Source organism: Ochotona curzoniae, unplaced genomic scaffold, assembly GCF_017591425.1.
Source record: "Ochotona curzoniae isolate NIBS_2020 unplaced genomic scaffold, NIBS_Ocur_1.0 contig_523, whole genome shotgun sequence".
Classification (NCBI taxonomy): Eukaryota; Metazoa; Chordata; class Mammalia; order Lagomorpha; family Ochotonidae; genus Ochotona; species Ochotona curzoniae.
Window position 1 is genome coordinate 8674387 of NW_024466459.1, and position 22036 is coordinate 8696422.

A 22036-nucleotide genomic window follows, 5' to 3' on the forward strand; every position below is an offset into this window, starting at 1 on the left:
AGGGTTCATGTGCTCCAGGAGGTAGGGTGAGACTTTGTCCCTTACCTGAGCTCGCTTGCTGGGAGCAGCCCTGGTGTGTGGTGCCATCAGGCTCTCCTCACACCATAGGCAGAAACAAGCCTACGTACAGAGACCGAGTGGCCTGTCTGGGGTGCCCAGTGGCGGCCAGGCTGGGCCCGAGACCTGTCTTCCATGCCAGGCAATGTCGGCAGCATGCATCTGGAGCCAGACTGTGGGAAGAGAGAGAGGAGGGCTGGGTGAGCTCTGGCTGCAGCCCTGAAGCAGAGCCCTTCTGTCCACCTGTTCTATCCCAGCCGCAAGCAGTGCCGGCCAGAATTTGCCTCGGAGGCCCTATGAACACTTAGCTTCCTTTGCTCTCTTTCGGAACTGCCTTTTCCTGTCCGGTGCCCAGGCTCTGTCCCCAGCACCTGCCGCCTGCCTCACGGCTACCCAGAGTTCTGTCTCTACTGGCTGGAGGTCACAAGTGCCAGCAGGGGAGGGGGGACCCAGTTCTGTGCCTGGTGGCAGGGAGAGGGGAGTGAGCTGGCTGCACCCCCGACTTCTGTGGCACCCACTGCTCTGTGCTGCCAGCAGCTGCTGCATCCCGAAATTCTAGAACAGGGGCTGCTCACATCTCAGCCAGCCCCACTGTGGAGTGGTCCTTGGAAAGAGACGGACTGAGAGCTGCTGGGGTCTGTGCTGCTTGTGCGCTCGCCCCTGGCTTGGGTGGCTTCCTGGAGCCCCTGCAGTGGCCAGGCCCCGCCCCGCCTCCAGTGGTTGTGTCTTATCCCATGGGGATCTGGAGGAGATGAGGGAGGTTTCTGGGTCCAGGCACGCGGACAGCGCTGGCAGTGGCTGCTCTTTGGCACCTGTCAGCTGCAGCTTGTATGCCAGTGATGGGGGCTCCCCAAACTCCTGCCTGCTTGGGAGACTGGGGGTCAGGAGCCACTCCCCTTTGGGTTCTGGGGCTGGCTGAATAGAGCCTGTTTCCCCACCATCACAGCCCCTGCCCCCTCCCTAGGCTCATTCAGATGGCTGCGACCCCCACTTTGGGCAAGCCGTCATTCCCTGTACTGCCCCTTGCGCTCTGCTCCCTTGCTCCCACCTTAGGCGCCGGCAGGGGGCTATGCAGGGAGCCTGGGCTCTGACTGCAAGCTGTCCTCACCTTCATCGTTGGGTCACAGAGCCCGGAGTCAGGCCGAGGTTGTGCAGTGGGCATTGGGCCCAGATTCTGCTTTGCAGCTTTCTCAGAAGGCCCCAGTTCCCAGCAAGGCCTCAGGAGGGAGGGAGAGTGAGTTTCGGTTTGGGTGGCCACAGCAGTTTCCTTGCCCTCGGCCCTCGCCCTAGTGTCCTGTGATTCAGCCGAGCCGTTTCCCTGCTCACTGCCCACTCTGGACGCCCATGGCTGCCAGCCGCACTGGACTGGAGGGGCGTGGACCAGGTGGCAGAGTCTTCCCCCTCCCCTGTTCAGATGTCTGGCTCCACCCACGGGAGGCCCCGTCTTCCTGATCACACCCAGTGGTTGGTGGTGGGCTCCCTCCTTCCTCCTACAGGGGTCCTTCCTGTCCCTGCTTCTGGTTCTCACGTTAAGCTGTTTCCTTGCCCTGCCCTTCAGGTCTGCAGAACTGGGGATGAGGGTGCCCCCCACCCAAGCCCGCACCCCCACTCTGTGAGACCACAGGCTCTCCTGGGAGCTGCAGTAGTGGGAGCCCTGGGAGGACAGATTGGGGCCCCAAGCCAGACTCCCTGATGCAGGTGCAACTGCAGCTGTGCGTTGCGAGTGACACAGCCCCACCTGGGCTGGCCACAAGCAGCTGTCCTGGAGGGGACCTCTTTGGGTTGGCCATTCTACGTCCATTCTGTGGCTGGGCCCTGGGTGTAACTGCCTGGGCTACGCCATCCTAGCCAGAGCGGGACAGAGGGGGTGCAGACAAAGCTGGGTTGCCTCAGGCCATCGGACTCTGCACTGTGTCCCAGGATCTGCCGCCCCCGGAGGAAGAAGTGAAGTCCGTGCCCACCCTGAGCCTTGCCCCTCTCCATGCTGAGGCTGCAGCCACCCTGGGCATGGGACCCCCCGAGGCCAGGATCCGGTCAAACAGGTGCCTTCAAGGGCAACCTCCAGACCTCCCACCCCCACTCTGGCTGCCACTGCGGCCAGCTGGGAGGAAGGCTGGGGCCAGGATGTCACAATTTCCCCCACAGTGAGCAGGCACACTGAGCCAGGGCACCTCCTGCCGGCCTGAGCTTTCAGTGCTTTGCCACTCCACGAACATGGGTGGCACTGGTGCCCAGAGTGGGTGTGCCAGTGCCCTGAGCACCTGCCAGCTCTGCCCTTCCCTCCTTGAGTGCCGAGGAAGGGGCTGGGCTTCTGGCCTGCCCACTTGTGCACCTGCTGGGCAGAAGGGCTGAGGGGGAACTGCCTGGTATTCAGCATGTGGTTTCATGAGTCTGACACCTCTGCTGACAGGGAGGAGGCCTGAGGGGTGGAGCTTGCAGACCATCACCCAGGACTGTGCTGCCCTAAAAGGGGGTGAAGGCTGTTCTCCCAGGCACTCCACCACCTAGCCCTGCCTCTGGCCCTCTGGAGTCAGCCAGCTCCTCTTTGGAAGTCCCCTCTCCCCCACCACCACCACCAGAGATTGCCTGGGGCTGTTCTGTGCCCTCTGTCTGCTGTCCCTTCCACCAGGGGGTAGGCACAGATGCCAGCAACAGGTCCTCTGGGGCCCCAGCTTGAGATGTGGCCTTAGGATGAGGAGGGCTGGCCAGCAGCTCCCCAGGACCAGAAGGGGTGTCCAAGAGCTGGATGGGGAGCTTGAGCTAGCCAGGGGTGCTCATCCAGGACAGCACCCATTACCTCCTACCCAGGCCCTATAGTGGGCACAGCGGCAGAGCCCTCAGTGGGGGCTGCTTCTCAGACTGGCTGCAGGGTTAGGGGTGATGGCTCTGTCTGGCTGCACAGACTCTCACACCCCCAGTCCTCCTGTGGAGGCTGTCCACACACTCAGTCTCAGGCTGCCCAAAGTTAAGTGGGGTCTTAGAAAGAACCAGGAACAAAGTGATTGACTCAGTTAACAAGAGGCAGGCTTCCTGAAGGAGCCGTGATGTGAGCCGGACAGACCCGACCATGCCACTCCAGGTGGCTGTGGTCAGCTGCACATCCTGGGAGGATCCTGTCTGCCCAGTGCCATCCCCACCCGTTTCCTGTCACTCCCCCACCCTCCACCTGCACAGGGACAGTTTCCCAGGACGATGCCCTTCTGATACCCTCTGCAGCTCGGTCCCCGAGGAAGCTGAGCCAGGGAGCTTGGTGAGCAGAGGCCCCGGGTGAGGCTGTTGTCTTGGAGCTGCCCCATGTGGCACCCTCCACGGAGCCAGGCGGGCCCAGTACCGGGAGCCATCTGTCTGTGATCCTGATGGGACTTGTCGCATTTGGCTGGGCAGTCTCCTTGGGGTGTGGGCCCCTATTCCTTACCTGAAACAGATGCCATGTTGTAGTGGGAAAAGCCATCACCTCGAGCCACTGACCCGTGATAACAAATGTTAATCGGTAGATAACCAGGGGGCCAGTGTTATGGCATTCCAAGTGTCCCCAACATCTCATACAGGTACTGGTTTGAGTCCCGGCAGCCCCACTTCCAGTCCAGCTCCCTGCTAATGGCTGTGAAAGCAGCAGAGGATGGCTCAAGTTCTTGGGGGCCCTGCCCCCACATGGAAGACCCAAGGACTCTCCTGGCTCAGCTCTGGCCATTGTGACTATCGGGGGAATGAGCCAGTGGATGGAAGATCTTTCTCTCTCTGCCTCTCCTTAAAACAGCCAGCAATTTCTGGATTCTTACATGTTTCCATTGAGTAATATTGAAACAAGCAAACAAAATAGGGGCACATGACTTCAGTGTTCCGGGCCTGTCCAGGGTCCCAGACCCTAGAGGCAGTTTGAATTGTTCGTTTTGCTAGAGAGAGAAACAAGCTTGCGTCTGCTGGTTCACTCCTCAGGTGCACCCAGCAGACAGGGCTGCACCCAGGCCTCAGCCAAGAACGCCATCTGGGTTCCCCGCATGGTGGCAGTGTCCTGAGCCACCTCCGCTGCCTCTCAGGGTCATCGTCCAGAGGGCGCTGGCGTGAGGACAGAGCTGCAGCCCTAGCTAAGGCACTGTAACACGGAGTGGACAAGGGGCATGGCGCAAGGGGCGGGTTTTAGCTGCTAGGCCAGTGCCCACCTCAGGAGCGGATTCTTCAGTGATTGACTGGAAATGCTCCGAGATCAGTGCTTCTGGCTGCCCAGCCACCCAGGGGTGTTCTGCTCAGCACCCCTAGGAGCCTTGAGTGCCCCCTTTCTGAGGTGGAATGGCTACAGGTTACAAGGAAGAGACAGAACTCACGGAGGTGGGAAGACGTAGGGGTCGCTCTTCTGTTGCAGGTAGAGCGCCGAGGAGGTCACCCTGCTGACCTGGCACCAACAGCCCCAAGCTGAGGTTCAACCCATGCCAGGGCAGCTGCACCCAGTTAGCAGACAGAACATGCCTTAGGGAAATGCTGGGAGACAAGACCCAGGAAACGGCAGAGCGAGCCGACTCTGCGGGTGGCCAGGCCCACCTCTCAGGTACCTGCTGTGGGGCCAGCTCACTTCCAGTGCGTGTCTGGTAGCGGGCCGACTCTGCAGGTGGCCAGCGGATGACCAGGCCTGCTCCTCGAGGGCTTGCTGCAGGGCTAGCTCACTTCTGGGGCATGTCCAGCAGCGGGTCAGGCAGAGAGCAAAGGACAGATGGGGGAGGTCAATGATGGACGGAATGGGTTGATGTCCAGAGCACAGGGAACAGCTAGGTTCGTGTCCCAGCTGCTCCACTTCCAGTCCAGCCCGCTGCTTATGGTCTGAGAAAGTGGAGGATGGCTCGAAGCCTTGAACTGCTGCATCCGTGTGGGAGACCTCGAGGAAACTCCTGGCTTTGGACTGGCCCAGCTCTGGTCATTGTGGCCATTTTGGGGAGTGACCAGCTGATGGAAGATCTGTCTCTTTCGCTTACTTTCTCTTCTCTATAACTCTGACTTTCAAGTAAAATAACAAATCTTAAAACAATGAGAATGCCCTGTAGTGTCAGAGCAGCAGGTTGAGGGGTCAGGAGGTCAGTGTGGTCTCTCAGGAGAGAGAGGCAGTTGACAGACAGACATGGAGTGAATGTGACTGCTGCCCTGCCCAGCTGTCCACCCCAACATCAGCCCCTTGCCTCCCCCCGAAGGCAGGACTCCTGGCTGACCCGGCCTCCATCTGTGTAACCCGGGGTCAGCACGCACAAAGGAAGATGGGTCCCTGGCCTTGCAGAAGGGGAGAAACGCCACCTGCCCAGAGACCTCAGGAAGTGGAGGAGAGAAGACTGCGGGCAGGGACACTCCCAGGGCCTAACCAAAGGGGAGGTGATTAAAGTGACTCTGATGCCATCAGCAGGGGGTCCGTGGGTCTCCCACACGGGTGCAGGGTCCCAAGGCTTTGGGCCGTCTTCCACTGCCTTCCCAGGCCACGGGTAGGGAGCTGGATGGGAAGAGGGGCAGCCAGGACCAAACCAACACCCATTTGTGTGACAGTAGCTTAGCCTGTAATGCCACAACGTTGGCCCCTTCATATTCCCTTTGTGATCTGGTCCTTGCCCAAAACAAGATAGCAGGAAGGGACAGGATGCAAATCGCAGGACAGAAATAACCCTCCCCACACTCCATCTCACCCAGGTGGCCTAGGCCAACCCTGGAGTTAGGTGTAAAGCAACTTTAGACTGTGCTAGGGCCACCCACGCCCCACACCCTCCCACTGTCTCATTCCAGCCCCTGCCCAGCATGGCGTCGGCTGATAAGAATGGGGCGAGCCTCTCCTCCGGGTCCAGCAGCCGCCTGCAGAGCCGGAAGCCGCCCAACCTCTCCATCACCATCCCGCCACCTGATGCACAGCCGCCTGGCGAACAGGACAGCATGCTCCCCGAGGTGTGGGCATGGCCACAGGGCTGCCTTGTGACCCCACGTGGGTGGTTTCACTTCCCCCAGGAGTTCTCACCCCATGTGCCATGCCTGGAAGGCTCGGGCCTCATTGTCCCCACTTCCGGGGCTCAAAATAGGGCAGAGAGCCAGGCCCAAACTGTGAGCTGGGTCACGGTGGTGGTGGTGGCAGCTGTGGCGGTGGGAGACAGGAAGTGCTGGTGAGCCTGGAGCTGTTTCCTGTCATCTCCCAGCTTGCTGAGGGCTGGGTCATCTGTGACCTGGGAGAGCAGGGACAGTGTCACTCAAGCAGCACCTGCTCCCCCAGGAGGACAACAGCAACTTCATGTCCAGCCCACAGCCCTGGGTCGCACAGAGAGCCCATTGAAGACAGGCTCCAGGCCTGGCGTGGGTTGCCCATGCTGCACGCCACATAAAGAGGAGCTGTGTGAACACTGCCCACTTACCAGGGGGCCTTCAGAGGGCACGGCCACAAGGCCATGGGTTGTGGGTGAGGAGCTGGGCGGCAGGGAGGGAGAGCTACCCGGGGCCTTGGGAGGCAATGCAGAGGCAGCTCAGACTTTGGGCTCCACACAGCACCCCCACCCACCTCCTCCTCCTGCCCGCAGAGGCCCAAGAACCCAGCCTACCTGAAGAGCGTCAGCCTCCAGGAGCCGCGGGCACGATGGCAGGAGAGTGTGGAGAAGCGACCCGGCTTCCGCCGCCAGGCCTCCCTGTCCCAGAGCATCCGCAAGTAAAGGCCTGCCCTCACTGCCACCCCCCTGGGCCCCCTGCCCACTACACCCCAAGTCCCCTGCCCACTGCCCCCAAGTCCCCTGCCCAGTGCACCCCAAGTCCCCTGCCCAGTGCAGCCCCAGTCCCCTGCCCACTACACCCCAAGTCCCTGCCCACTATACCCCAAGTCCCCTGCCCACTGTACCCCAAGTCCCCTGCCCACTGCACCCCAAGTCCCCTGCCCAGTGCAGCCCCAGTCCCCTGCCCACTACACCCCAAGTCCCCTGCGCACTACACCCCAAGTCTCCTGCCCACTATACCCCAAGTCCCCTGCCCACTGCACCCCAAGTCCCCTGCCCACTGCCCCCAAGTCCCCTGCCCACTGCACTCCCACCCCACTCTGCTCAGTGCACCACACTCCCGCCCACTGCATTCCAACTCCCTGCCCAGTGCACTATACTCCCTGCCCAGTGTACCCCCTCCCTGCCCAGTGCACCCCCACTTCCTGCTCAGTGTACCCCACTCCCCTACCCAGTGTACCCCCTCCCTGCCCATGCACTTCCCAGCCCCCTGCCTGGTACAGCCTGCATCCATGATGGTGGCTGAGGGTCCCAGGAGTGGCTCCCAGGGGTCTTCCCAGCTGTATCACCCATCTCTGCCAAGGGGCCATGGGTACACACAGAGCACCCCTCACAGCTGCACCATGGCGCCTTGCACACGCTGTCTCTCCTTTTTAACACCGTCTCTGCTCCCGCAGGGGCACTGCCCAGTGGTTCGGAGTGAGCGGCGACTGGGAGGGCAAGCGGCAGCACTGGCAGCGCCGCAGCCTGCACCATTGCAGCGTGCGTTACGGCCGCCTCAAGGCCTCGTGCCACAGGGACCTGGAGCTGCCCAGCCAGGAGGTGCCGTCCTTCCAAGGCACCGAGTCCCCCAAGCCCTGCAAGTTGCCCAAGGTGGGCTCCAGGAGGGGTCAGAGGAGGCCGCAGAGGGCAATTGCCCCGAGGGGCTCCTGGCTCTGCTCACCACCTCCCTCCCATCCAGATCGTGGATCCACTGGCCCGTGGCCGGGCCTTCCGCCACCCGGATGAGGTGGACCGGCCGCACGCCCCGCACCCACCGCTCACCCCGGGCATGCTGTCCCTCACCTCCTTCACCAGCGTCCGCTCCGGCCTCTCCCACCTATCCCGCCGCAAGAGGATGTCCGTGGCCCACATGAGCTTCCAGGCTGCTGCTGCGCTCCTCAAAGTGAGTCCTACCCCACAGGCCACTCCATCCCTGGGCCCAGAGCAGTCCCTGGACTTCCACCTTCTGTGCAGGCACAGTGCATTGCTGGGAGCCCAGCACCAGGCCACGTTCTTCCAAGCCCCTGTTCTCCCACGAGGCCCCACATCATCTCTCTGCTCTGGTTTCTATGCTGGGGCGCATGGGTGAGCCGTGTGCTGGCCACCCCTGTCCCTGTGCACTGGGCCCCTGCTCTGTGCTGGGAGGAGTGGGTGGCTGCGGAACTTGAGCCTCAGGTGTCTGCAGAGGGAATGGCCTGTGTGAAGCCCAGATGGGGAGGGCAACAGTGGAGGTCTCCAGTAAGAGCTGGTCATGGGGTCAGGAGAGTGGGCAGGGGCCTGGAGCGTAACACAGGAGGCCGCAGCCCAGGCCACCGCACAGAGCACGCAGATGTGGGCTGCTTCAGGCCTCAGGCCGGCTATCCACATCTAAGGGCCTAGAAGTTGCCCGTGAGGAGCTGACCCCAAGGTCAAGCATGTTCATGGCCAGCGAGAGCCCCACAACCTGGCCCCTGGTCTGGGGTGCCTCTCCCTGTACCACTCTGAGACATGGATGCTGGGGGGCTGGGGACCTGGTTACTGGAGCCTGGTCCTGATGCCCCTGCCTCTGCCCCCTGCACAGGGGCGCCCGGTGCTGGAAGCTGCCGGCCAGCGGTGCCGGGTAGTCAAGCGCAGCTTTGCCTACCCCAGCTCCCTGGAGGAAGACGCCGTGGATGGGGCAGACACCTTCGATTCCTCATTTTTTAGTAAGGCAAGCATGGGGTGGGGGGCCAGGGTAGTGGCACCTTGGCCTCAGTCGTACTCTGCCAGGGTCCCGTGGGTGGCATGGGGGTGTCTCTGCATGGAGCTCTGCTCCCCGCATGTTTGTGTCGAGCAGAGCGAGGACCCAGGGTGGGGATGGTACCTGCTAGGCTCGGGGTCTCCCCTTCAGCCTGGTCCTACGCTGTGGTGGTGTCCTGGGGGGACCGTCTGGGGCCGTGGCCTCCTCACACCGTCCTGTGTCCCCCACCCAGGAAGAAATGAGCTCCATGCCTGATGATGTCTTCGAATCTCCGCCGCTCTCTGCCAACTACTTCCGTGCCATCCCGCGCTCGGCCTCACCAGTGTCCCCAGACAGGGTGCAGATCCCACTGTGAGTGCTCGGCCGACCTTCCCCGAGCCCCTGGCCCAGTGCCAGGTGGGGGGGTCCTCCCTGTGTCTTAGCCCAGGCCCTCAGCTGGCCAGCGTGGGGACTGAGAGCCACTGTCCCCATCAGGAGGGACTCCTGCCGAACCCCAGCCGCCGGGACCAAGCGTGGCCGGCGTATCGCATCCACAGTGAAGCACTTTGCCTTCGACCGCAAGAAGCGGCACTATGGGCTGGGCGTGGTGGGCAACTGGCTGAATCGCAGCTACCGCCGCAGCATCAGCAGCACGGTGCAGCGGCAACTGGAGAGCTTCGACAGCCATCGGTGAGAGTGTGGGGACCCTGGGCCTTCCCCTGACTCCTCCTGGAGGGCCTGGTGGGCCAGGGGTGTCGTGAAAAGCATGCAGGTGTACCCTGTCCTCAGATACACACCTGTGAAGGGGTTCGGGCAATTGCTATGCCTACTGCTGTGTCCTTGGCCAGGCCCCTGATGGCTGTCTGCCCACAAAGCCCAGAGTGCCACCACGAGCAGGGCCCCTGGAAAAGGGAGCCACGAGGACAGTGTGGGAGACACAAGCTGGGGCTGTGAGGGACGGACCTAAGATTCTGTGTTTGAAAGGCCGGATGGGGTGGCCGTGTCAGTGTCTGGGTTCGAGTCCTGGCTTTACACGCCTGATCCCAGCTGACGGCCAGTGCGTGCCTGTGAAGTAACAGGCCACGGGCTGTTACTCTCCCACACTGGGTTCCTGGCTCCTGACTTGGTCTTGGCCCAGCTACAGTGGGCATTTGAAGAGCGAACCAAGGGGTGGAGTTGTCTGCCTGTCTTTCTTGTCACGCTGCCTCTAAAACACATTGCTGAAAGCTGGGTCTCTGAGGAGGGGTGGGTCTCACCGCTGGTGCTACCTCCGCAGACAGACCCACACCACAAAACAAGTCAAGCAGTGTGGCAGGTGTCCTGAGCATCTGCAGGCAGGGATGGAGTGGAGGAAGTCAGGAGGAAAGGGAAAGCCCCCCCCGTGATGGATGCAATCCCGTGCAATGTCCTGGGGCTGCAGCTGCGGGCCACGAACCACAAGAGAAAGGGGAAAGAGGCCAGAGGGGGTGGGACAGCCCAGTGCGGCCACTGAGAGGAAGGAGACTTGGGCCTTCACCCCCAGGTCTGAAATGGCCGTGGGAGGCGCCTCTTGGGGTGGCTGGGTGGGGCAGGGAGCCTAGGCCAGCGCTGAGCACAGCTGCACCACCCTGGCCCCTTCGCAGGCCCTACTTCACCTACTGGCTGACCTTCGTCCACATCATCATCACGCTGCTGGTGATCTGCACATACGGCATTGCGCCCGTGGGCTTCGCCCAGCATGTCACCACCCAGCTGGTGAGTGGGGCGCTCCCTACCAGGAGGCTACCAGCCCGAGGGTGACAGCAACCTGGCCCCAGGCCAGGGACTACGGGCTCGCCAGCCCCCCACCCCCATGCCCACAGCCTGAGCCTCTGACCCACCCTTGCCCCACCCTTGCCCCACCCGTGCACAGGTGCTACGGAACAAGGGTGTGTATGAGAGCGTCAAGTACATCCAGCAGGAGAACTTCTGGATCGGCCCCAGCTCGGTGAGGGTTGGGCTGGGGGAGCCACTGCGCCTGGTCGTCCTGCCCTGGGAGAGAGGTGGGGTACGGTACCCCTGTGCTCTAGGCCTGAGCTCACAGCACTCCTCGTCTGCCCTGGGGAGCGAGGTGGGGTACGGTACCCCTGTGCTCTAGGCCTGAGCTCACAGCACTTCTCATCTGCCCTGGGGAGCGAGGTGGGGTGCATTACCCCTGTGCTCTAGGCCTGAGCACAGCACAAGGCGCTCCTTATCTCCCCTGGGGAGCGAGGTGGGGTACAGTACCCCTGAGCTCTGGCTTCTCTGCCCAGATTGACCTCATCCACCTGGGCGCCAAGTTCTCGCCCTGCATCCGAAAGGACCAGCAGATCGAGCAGCTGGTGCGGCGAGAGCGCGACCTGGAGCGGGACTCAGGCTGCTGTGTCCAGAATGACCACTCTGGCTGCATCCAGACCCTGCGGAAGGACTGCTCGGTGGGCCTCGGGGGCTGGGCCTTTCCCCATCCCCCTCCACTGTGGTGCCACACCCGCTCCCAGACCCACAAATATCCACAGTCAGCTAGACCACTGCCTTGTCCCCGTGTGACCAACTCCCCCATCCTCCCTCCAGGAGACCTTAGCCACTTTTATCAAGTGGCCAGAAGGTGCAGGGCCCGTCCTGGATGAGTCTGATCCACACCAGAAGCGGACATCAGGCGCTGTGTGCCACCAGGACCCCAGGTGGAACTGCTTGGCATGGGGCTCATGTGGCCCCAGTCCCCCAGGGTAGTGAGACGGGGCAGGGGGGACATAGCAGGCTGTGGGTACGATGGCACCTCATCTTGCCCACTCTGGCCTCTGCACGCAGGACCTGTGAGGAACCAGCCTCCAGTGGTGCCCACATCTGGCCTGATGACATCACCAAGTGGCCGGTGAGGAAACGCCCTTGGGCAGGGCAGGGGGCATCTGTGACAGCTGAAGCGGGACCCCACTCAGGTACTTCCTCTCCCATCACTGCAGATCTGCACAGAGCAGGCCCGGAGCAACCACACCAGCTTCCTGCACATGGACTGTGAGATCAAGGGCCGCCCCTGCTGCATCGGCACCAAGGGCAGGTAGGCTGGCCACGCCCCTCCCTGGGCAGCAGCCTCCTGCAGGCCGTCCTCTGCCCCTCCCTTCTCCCCTCCGTCCCCTCTGCCTCCCTTGCTGGGCATCCAGGCTCTGAGTTGTAGGCTAGGGGACACCTTGGACCTTGCCGTGGCCTCTCACCTCCCCTTCCCCCTGTCCCGCCCAGCTGTGAGATCACCACCCGGGAATACTGTGAGTTCATGCACGGCTACTTCCACGAGGAGGCGACACTCTGTTCCCAGGTAAGGAGAGGCCGGGCAAGGACGAGGGGCAGTGTCACACGACCCACCCGCACCTCCCTCCCGGGAGCCTGACCAACCCACCCCACCACCCACAGGTGCACTGCCTGGACAAGGTGTGCGGGCTGCTGCCCTTCCTGAACCCCGAGGTCCCTGATCAGTTCTACCGGCTCTGGCTCTCACTGTTCCTGCATGCTGGGTGAGGCTCCGGCTCGGGGGCCACCCCATCCCACCGCCTGTCAGACCCTGCGCCTCCTGGCGGCCAGGAGCAGGTGTGGGAAGCCTGATGCCCAGTGTGTCCTGCCCCCAGCGTGGTGCACTGCCTGGTGTCTGTGGTCTTCCAAATGACCATCCTGCGCGACCTGGAGAAGTTGGCTGGCTGGCACCGCATCTCCATCATCTTCATCCTCAGTGGCATCACGGGCAACCTCGCCAGTGCCATCTTCCTCCCGTATCGGGCAGAGGTAGGACCCTCGAGGCCTAAAACTCCATGTGGCACCTGGTGTAGAGGGGGCAGCCTGCTCCGCTGCCCTCCCCCACCTCCATCCCAGCCCCACTTCCATCTGGGAATAGGGGCCACGGGCCCCTTCTGAGCCAGGCTCAGCAGCAGGTGGGTGGCTAAGCCCCGGCTTATTGCCCAGTCCTTAATCTCCTGCCACTGTCACGGGCTGTTGAGTCACCAGGGGCCCCGGCCCACCCCCGCCTTGCTCAGACGTCACCCCGCAGGGAAGCCTTCACACCCCTCCTCTGTGACCCTCCCTACCTGTCACCTGTCTGTGACATTGTCCACCGCAGGGATTGCACCTACCTGCCCTCAGTCCTTGTGGGCCCACCCTCCCCACCATGTGTGGCCGTGTGGTGTGACAGGCACCACATCCCTGGGATACAGACACGGGGCCGGCTGCGGGAGGTGGGCGGCTGCTCGCTGTCGTCCATCTGCGGAGCTGCAGGGAGCCCACCTCTGCATGGGGCAGGCGGGGCTGTGGCCCTTCGGCCCTGGAGGTGACCCGCATGTCTGCAGGTGGGCCCTGCCGGCTCGCAGTTTGGCCTGCTGGCCTGCCTCTTCGTGGAGCTCTTCCAGAGCTGGCAGCTGCTGGAGCGGCCGTGGAAGGCCTTCCTCAACCTCTCGGCCATCGTGCTGTTCCTGTTCGTGTGCGGCCTGCTGCCCTGGATGGACAATATCGCGCACATCTTCGGCTTCCTCAGCGGCCTGCTGCTGGCCTTCGCCTTCCTGCCCTACATCACCTTCGGCACGAGCGACAAGTACCGCAAGCGGGCGCTCATCCTGGTGTCGCTGCTGGTCTTCGCCGGCCTCTTCTCCTCGCTGGTCCTGTGGCTCTACATCTATCCCATCCACTGGCCCTGGATCGAGCACCTCACCTGCCTGCCCTTCACCAGCCGCTTCTGTGAGAAGTATGAGCTGGACCAGGTGCTGCACTGACTGTCCCTCTGCACCCCACGCCACAGACAAGGACATCCAGGGGTCCCCTAGAGGGCCGTGCCCAGGCCTCCGAGGCTCGGCGACCCAGCTGTGACCCCCGCAGACGGGGGAGTGCGCTGCTTTTCTTCCCAGGGCACCCAGCAGCCGCCCCTGCCCGTGCCTCCTCGAGGCCATCACTGTGAGAGGCCCTTGCTCGGGCCGCGGCTGCCCCTCAGCTGCCCCAGGACCAGTTCCATGGCAGCCCCCTTTTCTGGTCACCTCCCTCCCGTGCTCTGTGAGCCCACCCTGTACCCCTCCACGGACTCATGAGCTTACCCGTCAAGGCTCCCGGGCAGGGCAGGCCATGGCTACAGACCAGGGTCAGAGAAGAGCAGGGCCCCGCTGGGCTAGGACCCTGGGCCCTCGGCCAGTCCTGGGTGGACGGAGGCTGGGGTCTGCACCGCCCTTCCCCTCGCCCTGTTGAGCACAGGGTTTTCTGACTCAGGAATCGGCTCCAGTGTGAGCCTCCCGACTCCCAACCACCCCCACGGCCTCACCCTGGCCCAGGCAGAAGCCACCCCAACACCTGCTTCCACTGGGGTGTGGCTGAGATCTGAGCAGGCCTACTGTTCCAGTTTCTATCATGGTCCTAATTTGTAAGAATAACACTGACTTTGTACGGATCACGTCTCTAACGTATGACATGAGGTTTCTGAAAGTGATGTCTTTTAACCTGAGACCTCAGGCTAGAACCAGAAGCTGGGAACTTCCGGGGTGGAAGTAGCGGAGCCTGCAGGACAGCAGGAACCAAGCAGGAGTTCTCGGAGACCAGCCTGGGCCACGTGAGAGGGATGGGTTGGGTCCTTCCTCCTCTCCCTGCCCTCAGCCAGTCCTCCCACTTGCACCTGCTCCTCCCTTCGCTCAAACACTGTGAGGTGGGCAAAGGTGAAGCCTGCCCGCCAGCTGCACCCCTACCTCACCTGCGGCCCTCCTCACCCCATATCACACCGAGGAAATAGTGAGGACAAAGGTGTTTTATTTATGAGGAGCCAGGGCAAGGCCAAAGGGACTGCTGGGAAAGACAGGAGTTGGGGGACATGTGGGGCGCTGTGGGCTAGGAATAGGTGCCCAACCAAACACTCGCTACCCCCAGTCCTGCACCCTAAGACCAGGGCCAAGGGCAATGAGGACGGCGTGGTCATGAGGCTGGTAGGAGAGGGGCAGCCCAGCAGCGGGGAGCCGCGCCTTGGTTAGGGACCCTTCCCCTCTCCTGAGGCTGGGGAGTGCCGCCACACTCAGCCGGGCAGGGCAGGGCCCCTCCCTGCTCAGCAGCCGCTATTCCTGCGCAGGCGGGCATGGCCCCGCACAGAGCACTGGAGCTCGGTAAAGGCGAGGGAGCCCACGGTGACCGCACACGGGCCCACGGCACGGAAACCAAACCTCTCATAGAAGGGCACCAGGCCGTCCTCACACATGAGCACAGCCCGGCGCACAGCCGGCTGGCGGCCCAGGTGCTGCAGGTAACGCCACAGCAGCACCGAGCCCTTGCCCTGCTGCCGGCAGGCGCGGTGCACGGCCAACACGTGCAGGTGTGCCATGCGGCCTCCGGGCCTGTGCAGCGTCAGTGACTCCTGCAGGGGTGGGCCTCTGCTGACACCTGCTCTCCCGGGCCACTCAGCCCGGCCAAGAGCAGATGGCCCAGGCTGCCTCCGGTGGGGGCTCCCAAAGAGGCTGGGTTGGGAGAGGCCTGGGACTGGAACTCCTCCATTCCGAGGGAGGAACACACCACCACCACCCCTTCCCTGGTTCGCTTCCTGTGGAACCCTGCCCTCACCTGCGTGAGTCTCTCCTTGTCCCAGAGCGAGCCGATGATGAAAGCCACCAGGCGGCCCTCCTGGAACCAACCCAGAGACAGTTCTGGACACAGGGTCAGGAAGTGCCGGATCTCGTCCAGGAACAGGGGGCAGCTGCCTGACACAGAGATGAACGCTGCGGGGGAGGGGAGGGGCAGGTGTGGGTGGTCACTGGGCTGCCTGGGCCCACCAAATGTTCACCTGCAAATCACCCCCCCATCCCCAGCAATCAGGGCTGCTGCTCCCCCCTTCCTGAATCCACACTTGGGGGCTGAGCCCCTGGGGCCCTCGAGGGTCTCCTCCCAGGGACCACTGGGCCAGAGCAGGGCTGCCCACCTTCGCGCTCGATCTCAAACACGCTGACCGCATCTTCGGGGCTGAGGCAGCGGAACTCACTGGCAGGGAGGGTGTGGCGTCGCTGGCAGCCTGGAGATTCGGGGGTGGCCCGGGAGGGTGAGCGCAGGGCCTCGGGTCTCTGGGGGTAGATGCTGAGCATGGACATCCTGGTGGCTGCTGCCTCCCTGGGGTACCCTGGCTGCAACACTGACCTCCAGTACCTGTCGGAACAGCCAGGATCAGGGGACAAGTTCCCATTTCTGATGAAGCAGTGCATCCAATCTCTGGGAGTTGGAGCTGGTAGGCGGTCCTTCCCAGGTGCTTGTGCCCCAGGGAAGCTACTGGAAGCTGCAAACCCTAGGCTCCCTCACCCACTTTGCATCCTGGAGGGATGTGAGTGTGGGACAGCCCTTCCAAACCCTGAGGCTCTGGTCCCACTGCCTTCTGGGTGAGCCCTGGGGACCCGTGGGGGGAGATGGGCAGGGCTCAACAGAGTTGGGGGACCCCCAGTGCAACTGTTTCCCCCAAGGAGGGAAGGCGCCCGAACTCCCTTGGCCCACTTCTAATGCGACTGAGACGCCCTGGCCCCATGCCGCCATTCATGGGGTTGTACCTCTCTGGAGGGAGCCTTCCCTGCCCTGGGGTCCAGATGCTGTGGCTGGCAGCTGCTGGGAAAAGTCCTTTTAATCAGGGTGGCCATGAGTTCCCCCTCACTTACACACAGCACACACACACAGGACTTGGCTGGGGTGGGGTGGGAGGGCAGGAACAGGGCACGGGGGACTGCAAGAGGGTGCAAACGAAGGGAGGCGCAGCCACGGGGCGCACACGGAGCACCTGGCACTCCCATGGCGCCTGCAGACACACAGTTCTTAACAAGCTCACCCTGCCCCGCTGCAGACTTTACCACCATGGCTTCTGCCTGTTCCCCTGGTCTAGAAGCTCTTGGTCCTAAAGGCTGGGGACCACGGATGGGGGGGTACCACTTACCAAGACTGTGGGAAGCAGTAGCCCCAGCTGCCTTGCTCCACAGAGCCAGTCACCTGGAGGACGTGGCAAGTGCGGGAGCCCTCCTACCTGGCAGGAAGGTGGCAGGTGTCTTGGGGAACACGTGATGTTCTCTGCAATGTCTAATCTCCCCCATGCCCTGGATCCCAATCCCGAGCTGCACCAGGCAGGTTAGCAGGACGCCCAGCCCCGCCCCAGGCAGCCTGTGGACGAGATAGATTTCACAGCACCAGCTGAGGCCCTGGAGTTGGGAAAGATTACACAGGGCTAAGACTCAGGGTCTTAGAGCTGTAATGCTGGCTTGGTCACCTCAAGCAGGGAGCAGAACTGGGTCCACCTTCCCCAAATCTGGCTGTGGGAACAACCTGGGGAGGCTCCAGTAGGAGCGAGGCAGCAGCCTTGCAGTGTGCACACCGGAGAGCCACTAAGAGGCAGCTGCACCCTCTTGCCTTCTTCATACACAACCTACCGATGACTATATGTGTGGAGCCGAAGGCCAGCTTCCCCCCCACAAACACACCTCTTTCCAGAGAAAACCCAGAAGCAGGGCTCAGCTGGCCACTGTCCTAGCAGCTGCAAACCCCAGCACGGCCAGGAAGCCTTCTTGGGGCCACGTGCTCCCATCCCACCGCCTGGCCTGCAGCCCCAGCCCCTTGGATCTCCGGGACAGGGCAGCCAGCTCAGACAACCTGGGCAGCGTTCACTACCCCTGAAACTGGAGGTCACCACACCCTGCAGGCCACAGGTGCAATGCTCCCTGTGCCTAACGGAGCACAGGAGACCGGGACTGCGCGTACGCAGAGAACAACCCGGATGCCACTGACCTGCCACAGAACAGCCCCTGCAGCTTGCACATGAGGGGACAGAAAGCCAAAGCAGTCCTGAGGGTCCGATCCTCACCTACGGGCCAGGATGGGGCTTCGGGGGTTCCGGGACATTCAGCTGCCCATGAGTCGGGGAGGAAGGGGATATGCACACAGCTGGCTGACCATTCACTTCAGCTGTTGTCGCCTTTAAGCTTAACTACCCCACAGCATTGCTCTTCCAAGCCATTTCCAAGGTTGTCTATCCATTCCCTCCGGAAGCTCAGCCTCTCTGTCTCCTCCTGCACACAGGTCTCCTCTGACCCCCTTGGGTCCTGCCTTCTCCAGTTCGTTCTTTGCCGGGCACCCCTAGGCACCTGACTCCATGCCCCAGCACGGAGACCCTAACCACTCCCTAGTCCCTGATCCCCTGGCCCTGCAGGCGCACTCCCGAGAGACGCCAGCAGAGGGCGCGCCGCTCTCGCCCTTGGCCCTCCGCTGAGACCAGCACAGACTGCAGCTGACCTTGGGCCGACACGTGGTCCCTGCAGGCACCCTTTCTTCTCCGCGGCGTCTCCTTCTTCCAGGCCCTTCAGGACCCTTGGACAGAAGCCCTGGGCTCAGCTGCTGCCTCACTCTCCTGCCACTCAGCGTGTCCCAGTCCTCCCCCTATGCAAACCCGAGACTGTGTGGAGCTCTTCGGCTTGGGCTTGGGGTCTGGAGTGGGGGGGGAATGGTTGGTATTCCAGAACTTCTCTCTCTCTTTTTTCCTTTTTTTTTTTTTTAAGATTTATTTATTTATACTGGAGATACACAGACAGGAGAGAGAGAGAGGAAGATCCGTCTGCTTATTCACTCCTCCAAGAGGCTGCAACAGCCGGAGCTGAGGTAATCAGGAGCCAGGAACCTCTTCCGGGTCTCCCATGTGGGTGCAGGGTCCCAAGGCTTTGGGCCGTCCTCCACTGCTTTCCCAGGACACAGGCAGGGAGCTGGATGGGAAGTGGGGCTGCTGGGACACAAACCAGCACCCATATGGGATCCTGGTGCATACAAGGTGAGGACCTTAGCCACCAGGCTACCAGACCAGGCCCTCTGGAACTTTTCTCCAACTTCCAGGGTCCCTGCAAGGCTTCTCAGTCCTTTTTTGCAGTCTGGCTCCTGAGCACCCCCTGGTGGTCCATCCCAATCGCTCTGTTGGGACAGCTGTTGTCACTAACTCAGAGTGGACCTAATATTCCTGGAAAACATGGCTGGACGTGGGAAGGCAGAGACTCTGCAGGGCTAGAGGCCCAGCCCTCAGCGGGGGGTGGGAGGAACTCCTCTCCTGGTGGATGGAGCGGGGTGTGGGGGTGGGGAGGGTACAGGCATCCCACTTACACATAGGACAGCACGGAGATAGAACACTCAGGAAGAGACGTTCATGACCAGGACCGGACAGATGGACTGCGTCCCACCCCAGAGTGCCTACTTGGCACCTTGACACCTCCCGCTCCCGGTGCCAGCTTCCAGCGAGCGTGGCCTCTGGGAAGCACAGGTGACACAGCCCCAGTACTTGGATCCCTGCCACTCACAGGGGAGAAACGAACAGAGGTCCCAACCCCTGCCACTGTGGGTGTCCGGGACGTGACCTGGGGGCGGGCTCACTCTGTGTCTCTCAAATAAGAAATACTGGTAAGAAGCAGAAAGAGGAGGGCTGGCGTGGTGGCACAATGGGTTCAGATGCCCCCATGCCATATTGGAATCCCGGCTCAAGTCCTGACTGCGGTGCCTCCCCCAGGTCCCCGTTGGTGTGCACCCTAGGGGGCAGCTCAGATGCTCCTGGTCCCTGCCCACCTCCCTGTCCCCCACCTCTCCCAGGAGAAGCAGAGTCCCTGGCTCCTGGCATAGTAAAGTCCTCGCGTTGAACATGCTGGGATCCCATATGGACGCTGGTTTGTGTCCCGGCAGCTCCACTTCCCATCCAGCTCCCTGCTTGTGTCCTGGGAAAGCAGTGGAGGACGGCCCAAAGCCTTGGGACCCTGCACCCATGTGGGAGACCCAGAAGAAGCTCCTGGCTTCAGATTGGCTCACCTCCAGCCGTTATGGCTGCTTGGGGAGTGAACCATCGGAAGATTTTCCTCTCTGTATATCTGCCTTTCTAATAAAACTAAATACATCTTTAAAGAAATAATAAATATAATTTATTTGAAAAAGTTATGGGGTGCGAGGAGAGAGAAAGAGGCATGGTAGGCCACCACCTTCCACTGCTTCTCGGCATTAGCAGGAAGCTGGACTGGACGTGAACTGGTGCCTGCTGGAATGCTGGCATCACAGATGGTGGCTTCACCCACTGGGCAACAATGCGAGCCCTGTGTTTGGTGGGTTTTGTTTTGTAAGACTGGCAGCATCCATCTCTAGGCCATGTCTGGTGACAGTGCGCTGTGTCTGAACACCCGCCCCAGCTCCTTGCAGCTCCCTGCAGTCCTCTCCCTCAGAGAGCTGCGAACAAATCCCGACACAGCGACCTCAGCAAATGTCCTCTGATGGGGGCCGCACTGTGCGCTAGTGAGGAAAGCTGCTGGCTTTAATGCTGGCATCCCATACAGGTGCTGGATCCAGTCCTGGCTGCTCCACTTCCCATCCAGCTCCCTGTAAGAGGATATTGTGACCCTAGAGGGTCAGGGAGCACAGGATTACAGTTGATTGGATAATATGTGCATGAGAACAACCGAATGGCCACCTTTTGTATACCTGATTGGATATCCTTTGTATAAGAACAGCTGAGTGGACAGTATGTGAGAGAACACTTGGTGGAATATACAAGACAAAAGGCGTTCCAAACAAAAGCAGACACTGTTACTGGGCTTTGCTGATGCTCAATACTTCCTCCCTTATCCCACATGACCCTCAGTGTATAAAGTCTGATGCCACTAATAAACTTCGGCTTTTGACCATCAGTCAGGGTCCATGCATGTTATTATCGGCTCTGTGCACCAAGTCCATCACTGCGGGACAGCGACAGTTCCCTGCTAATGTGCCTGGGAAAAACAGGGGCAGCTGGCCCCCTGCCTTGCACGTGGGAGACCCAGGTGAAGCTCCTCGCTCCTGGCTTTAGCCAAACGCAGCCTCAGTCTTTGCAGCTCTCTGCCAGAGGATGGCAGAGCTCCTTCTTTTTGTAACTCTGCCTTTTCAAGAAATAAATTAATCTTAGATGTCTTGTGTGAGTGAGTAGTCTTGCCAAATTCAGCAAACCAATGTAGAAGACACCCAGTGAAATTTGTATTTCAAATAAACAACAAACAACTTAAGATAGCAGCATGCCCGTGCACTATCTGGAGCTCACGGGGATCATGTTTACTCAAGGGTCCAGTCGCCGGGCTGCCCGGCGGCCCTATCTGTAAAGTCAGAGAGGGAGTGGCCAGCACAGACTGGCCTCACAGGGCAGGGAGGGACCCAGGAGGGCTAGCATGCTGTGAGGGGACCTGCCAGTGTGGCTGGGGTCTGGGTCCCTGGACCTCCCGTCTGTCCCACAGCCCTTCCTGCTTTGGGGCCAGTACCCAGGCCCCCTGCTCCCCATCCCGAGAGCCAGACCTCAGGTCCTAGGGTAGAATCTGGGGGTGGAGAAGTTCCCCAGGTGAGCCGCAGGTGACCCTGCTCTTCTCCCAACAGGAGGGTCACATCCCATCCCCCATGGGTCAAGAGGGCCTTGGCCACTGTGGGCGCTGGGGCAGTCACAGCCTTTTTGACCCAGGCAACTTTCTGCAATTGGAATCTTTGTCTCACATGTCAGATCAAGCAAAGACTGGTCAAAACTGCCTCAGTTACCCCAGGGGACCTGTCGGGCACAGGGCAAGGGAGGATGGGGGCCCCAAAGACCCCATCTGCAGGCCCCCTCTCAGCCTCCCTTTCCTGGCGTGGCTTGTGCCTGCTCCACCTGCCAGTGGAAATTTGCATGGTTATTTATTTTATTTGAAAGGCAGAAAGAAGGAGAGAAAGAGTGTCACATCTTCCCCTGCCTCTTCATTCTCCAGATTGCCTCAACAGCCAGGACTGGGCCAGGCTGAAGCCAGGAGCCAGGGGCTTCATCCAGGTGTCCCACCTGAGTGACAGACGCCCTAGCACGTAGGTCAGGGAGCTGGACAAGAAACGGGGCAGCCAGGACTCCAGCCAGCACTCCCCTGTGGGATGCCAGTGCCTCAGTAACGGCTCAACCCCTTGCAGTGCTGCCCCCTTAGTAGGAAGCCTTCTCCAGGATTCCCAGAGGACCCTGGAGCCCTGGAATGTGGGAAATGTTCCCGCACTGACCAGCTCTCCTTCTCCAGCTTTCCCGCCTGACCACTTACCCGGAGACCTCCAGGTCCGAGTGCCTGCACTCTTGGCTCCGCTGGCACACACTGCCCACATTGGACCCACAGTGACTCTGGGAGAGTTCTGAGCACCTACTGTGTGCTAGCTGCTGGGCTACCAAGGTGAAGACAATGTGGTTCGCTGGCAGGGATGGAGGGGGATGCTCCGATGCGAAGGCCTGCCCAAGCTGGATCTGCTGCAGTGAAAAGCGGTTTGGACAGACGGTGAGGTAGAGGACAGAGATGCTTCCAGT

The 22036-nt window shown here is 61.5% G+C and overlaps 2 protein-coding genes across 2 annotated transcripts; one reads left to right on the forward strand and one right to left on the reverse strand.

The window, feature by feature from the left end:
• Positions 1–5337: 5337 nt before the first annotated feature.
• Positions 5338–14143, forward strand: RHBDF2 (rhomboid 5 homolog 2). The gene is made up of 17 exons (XM_040989614.1): positions 5338–5967; positions 6588–6712; positions 7451–7646; positions 7735–7938; positions 8596–8724; positions 8987–9105; positions 9229–9423; positions 10356–10467; positions 10625–10699; positions 11004–11165; positions 11302–11411; positions 11539–11602; positions 11691–11785; positions 11965–12040; positions 12136–12236; positions 12348–12501; positions 13059–14143. Exons 1-17 carry the CDS (start codon positions 5824–5826, stop codon positions 13476–13478), a joined length of 2481 nt encoding a protein of 826 aa, XP_040845548.1. The 5' UTR covers positions 5338–5823; the 3' UTR covers positions 13479–14143.
• A 639-nt stretch (positions 14144–14782) lies between these two features.
• Positions 14783–15836, reverse strand: AANAT (aralkylamine N-acetyltransferase). The gene is made up of 3 exons (XM_040989615.1): positions 15647–15836; positions 15292–15446; positions 14783–15088 (listed from the first exon to the last, which is right to left on the reverse strand). The coding sequence occupies exons 1-3, from the start codon at positions 15810–15812 to the stop codon at positions 14783–14785; spliced, it is 627 nt and encodes a 208-aa protein (XP_040845549.1). The 5' UTR covers positions 15813–15836.
• Positions 15837–22036: the final 6200 nt, after the last annotated feature.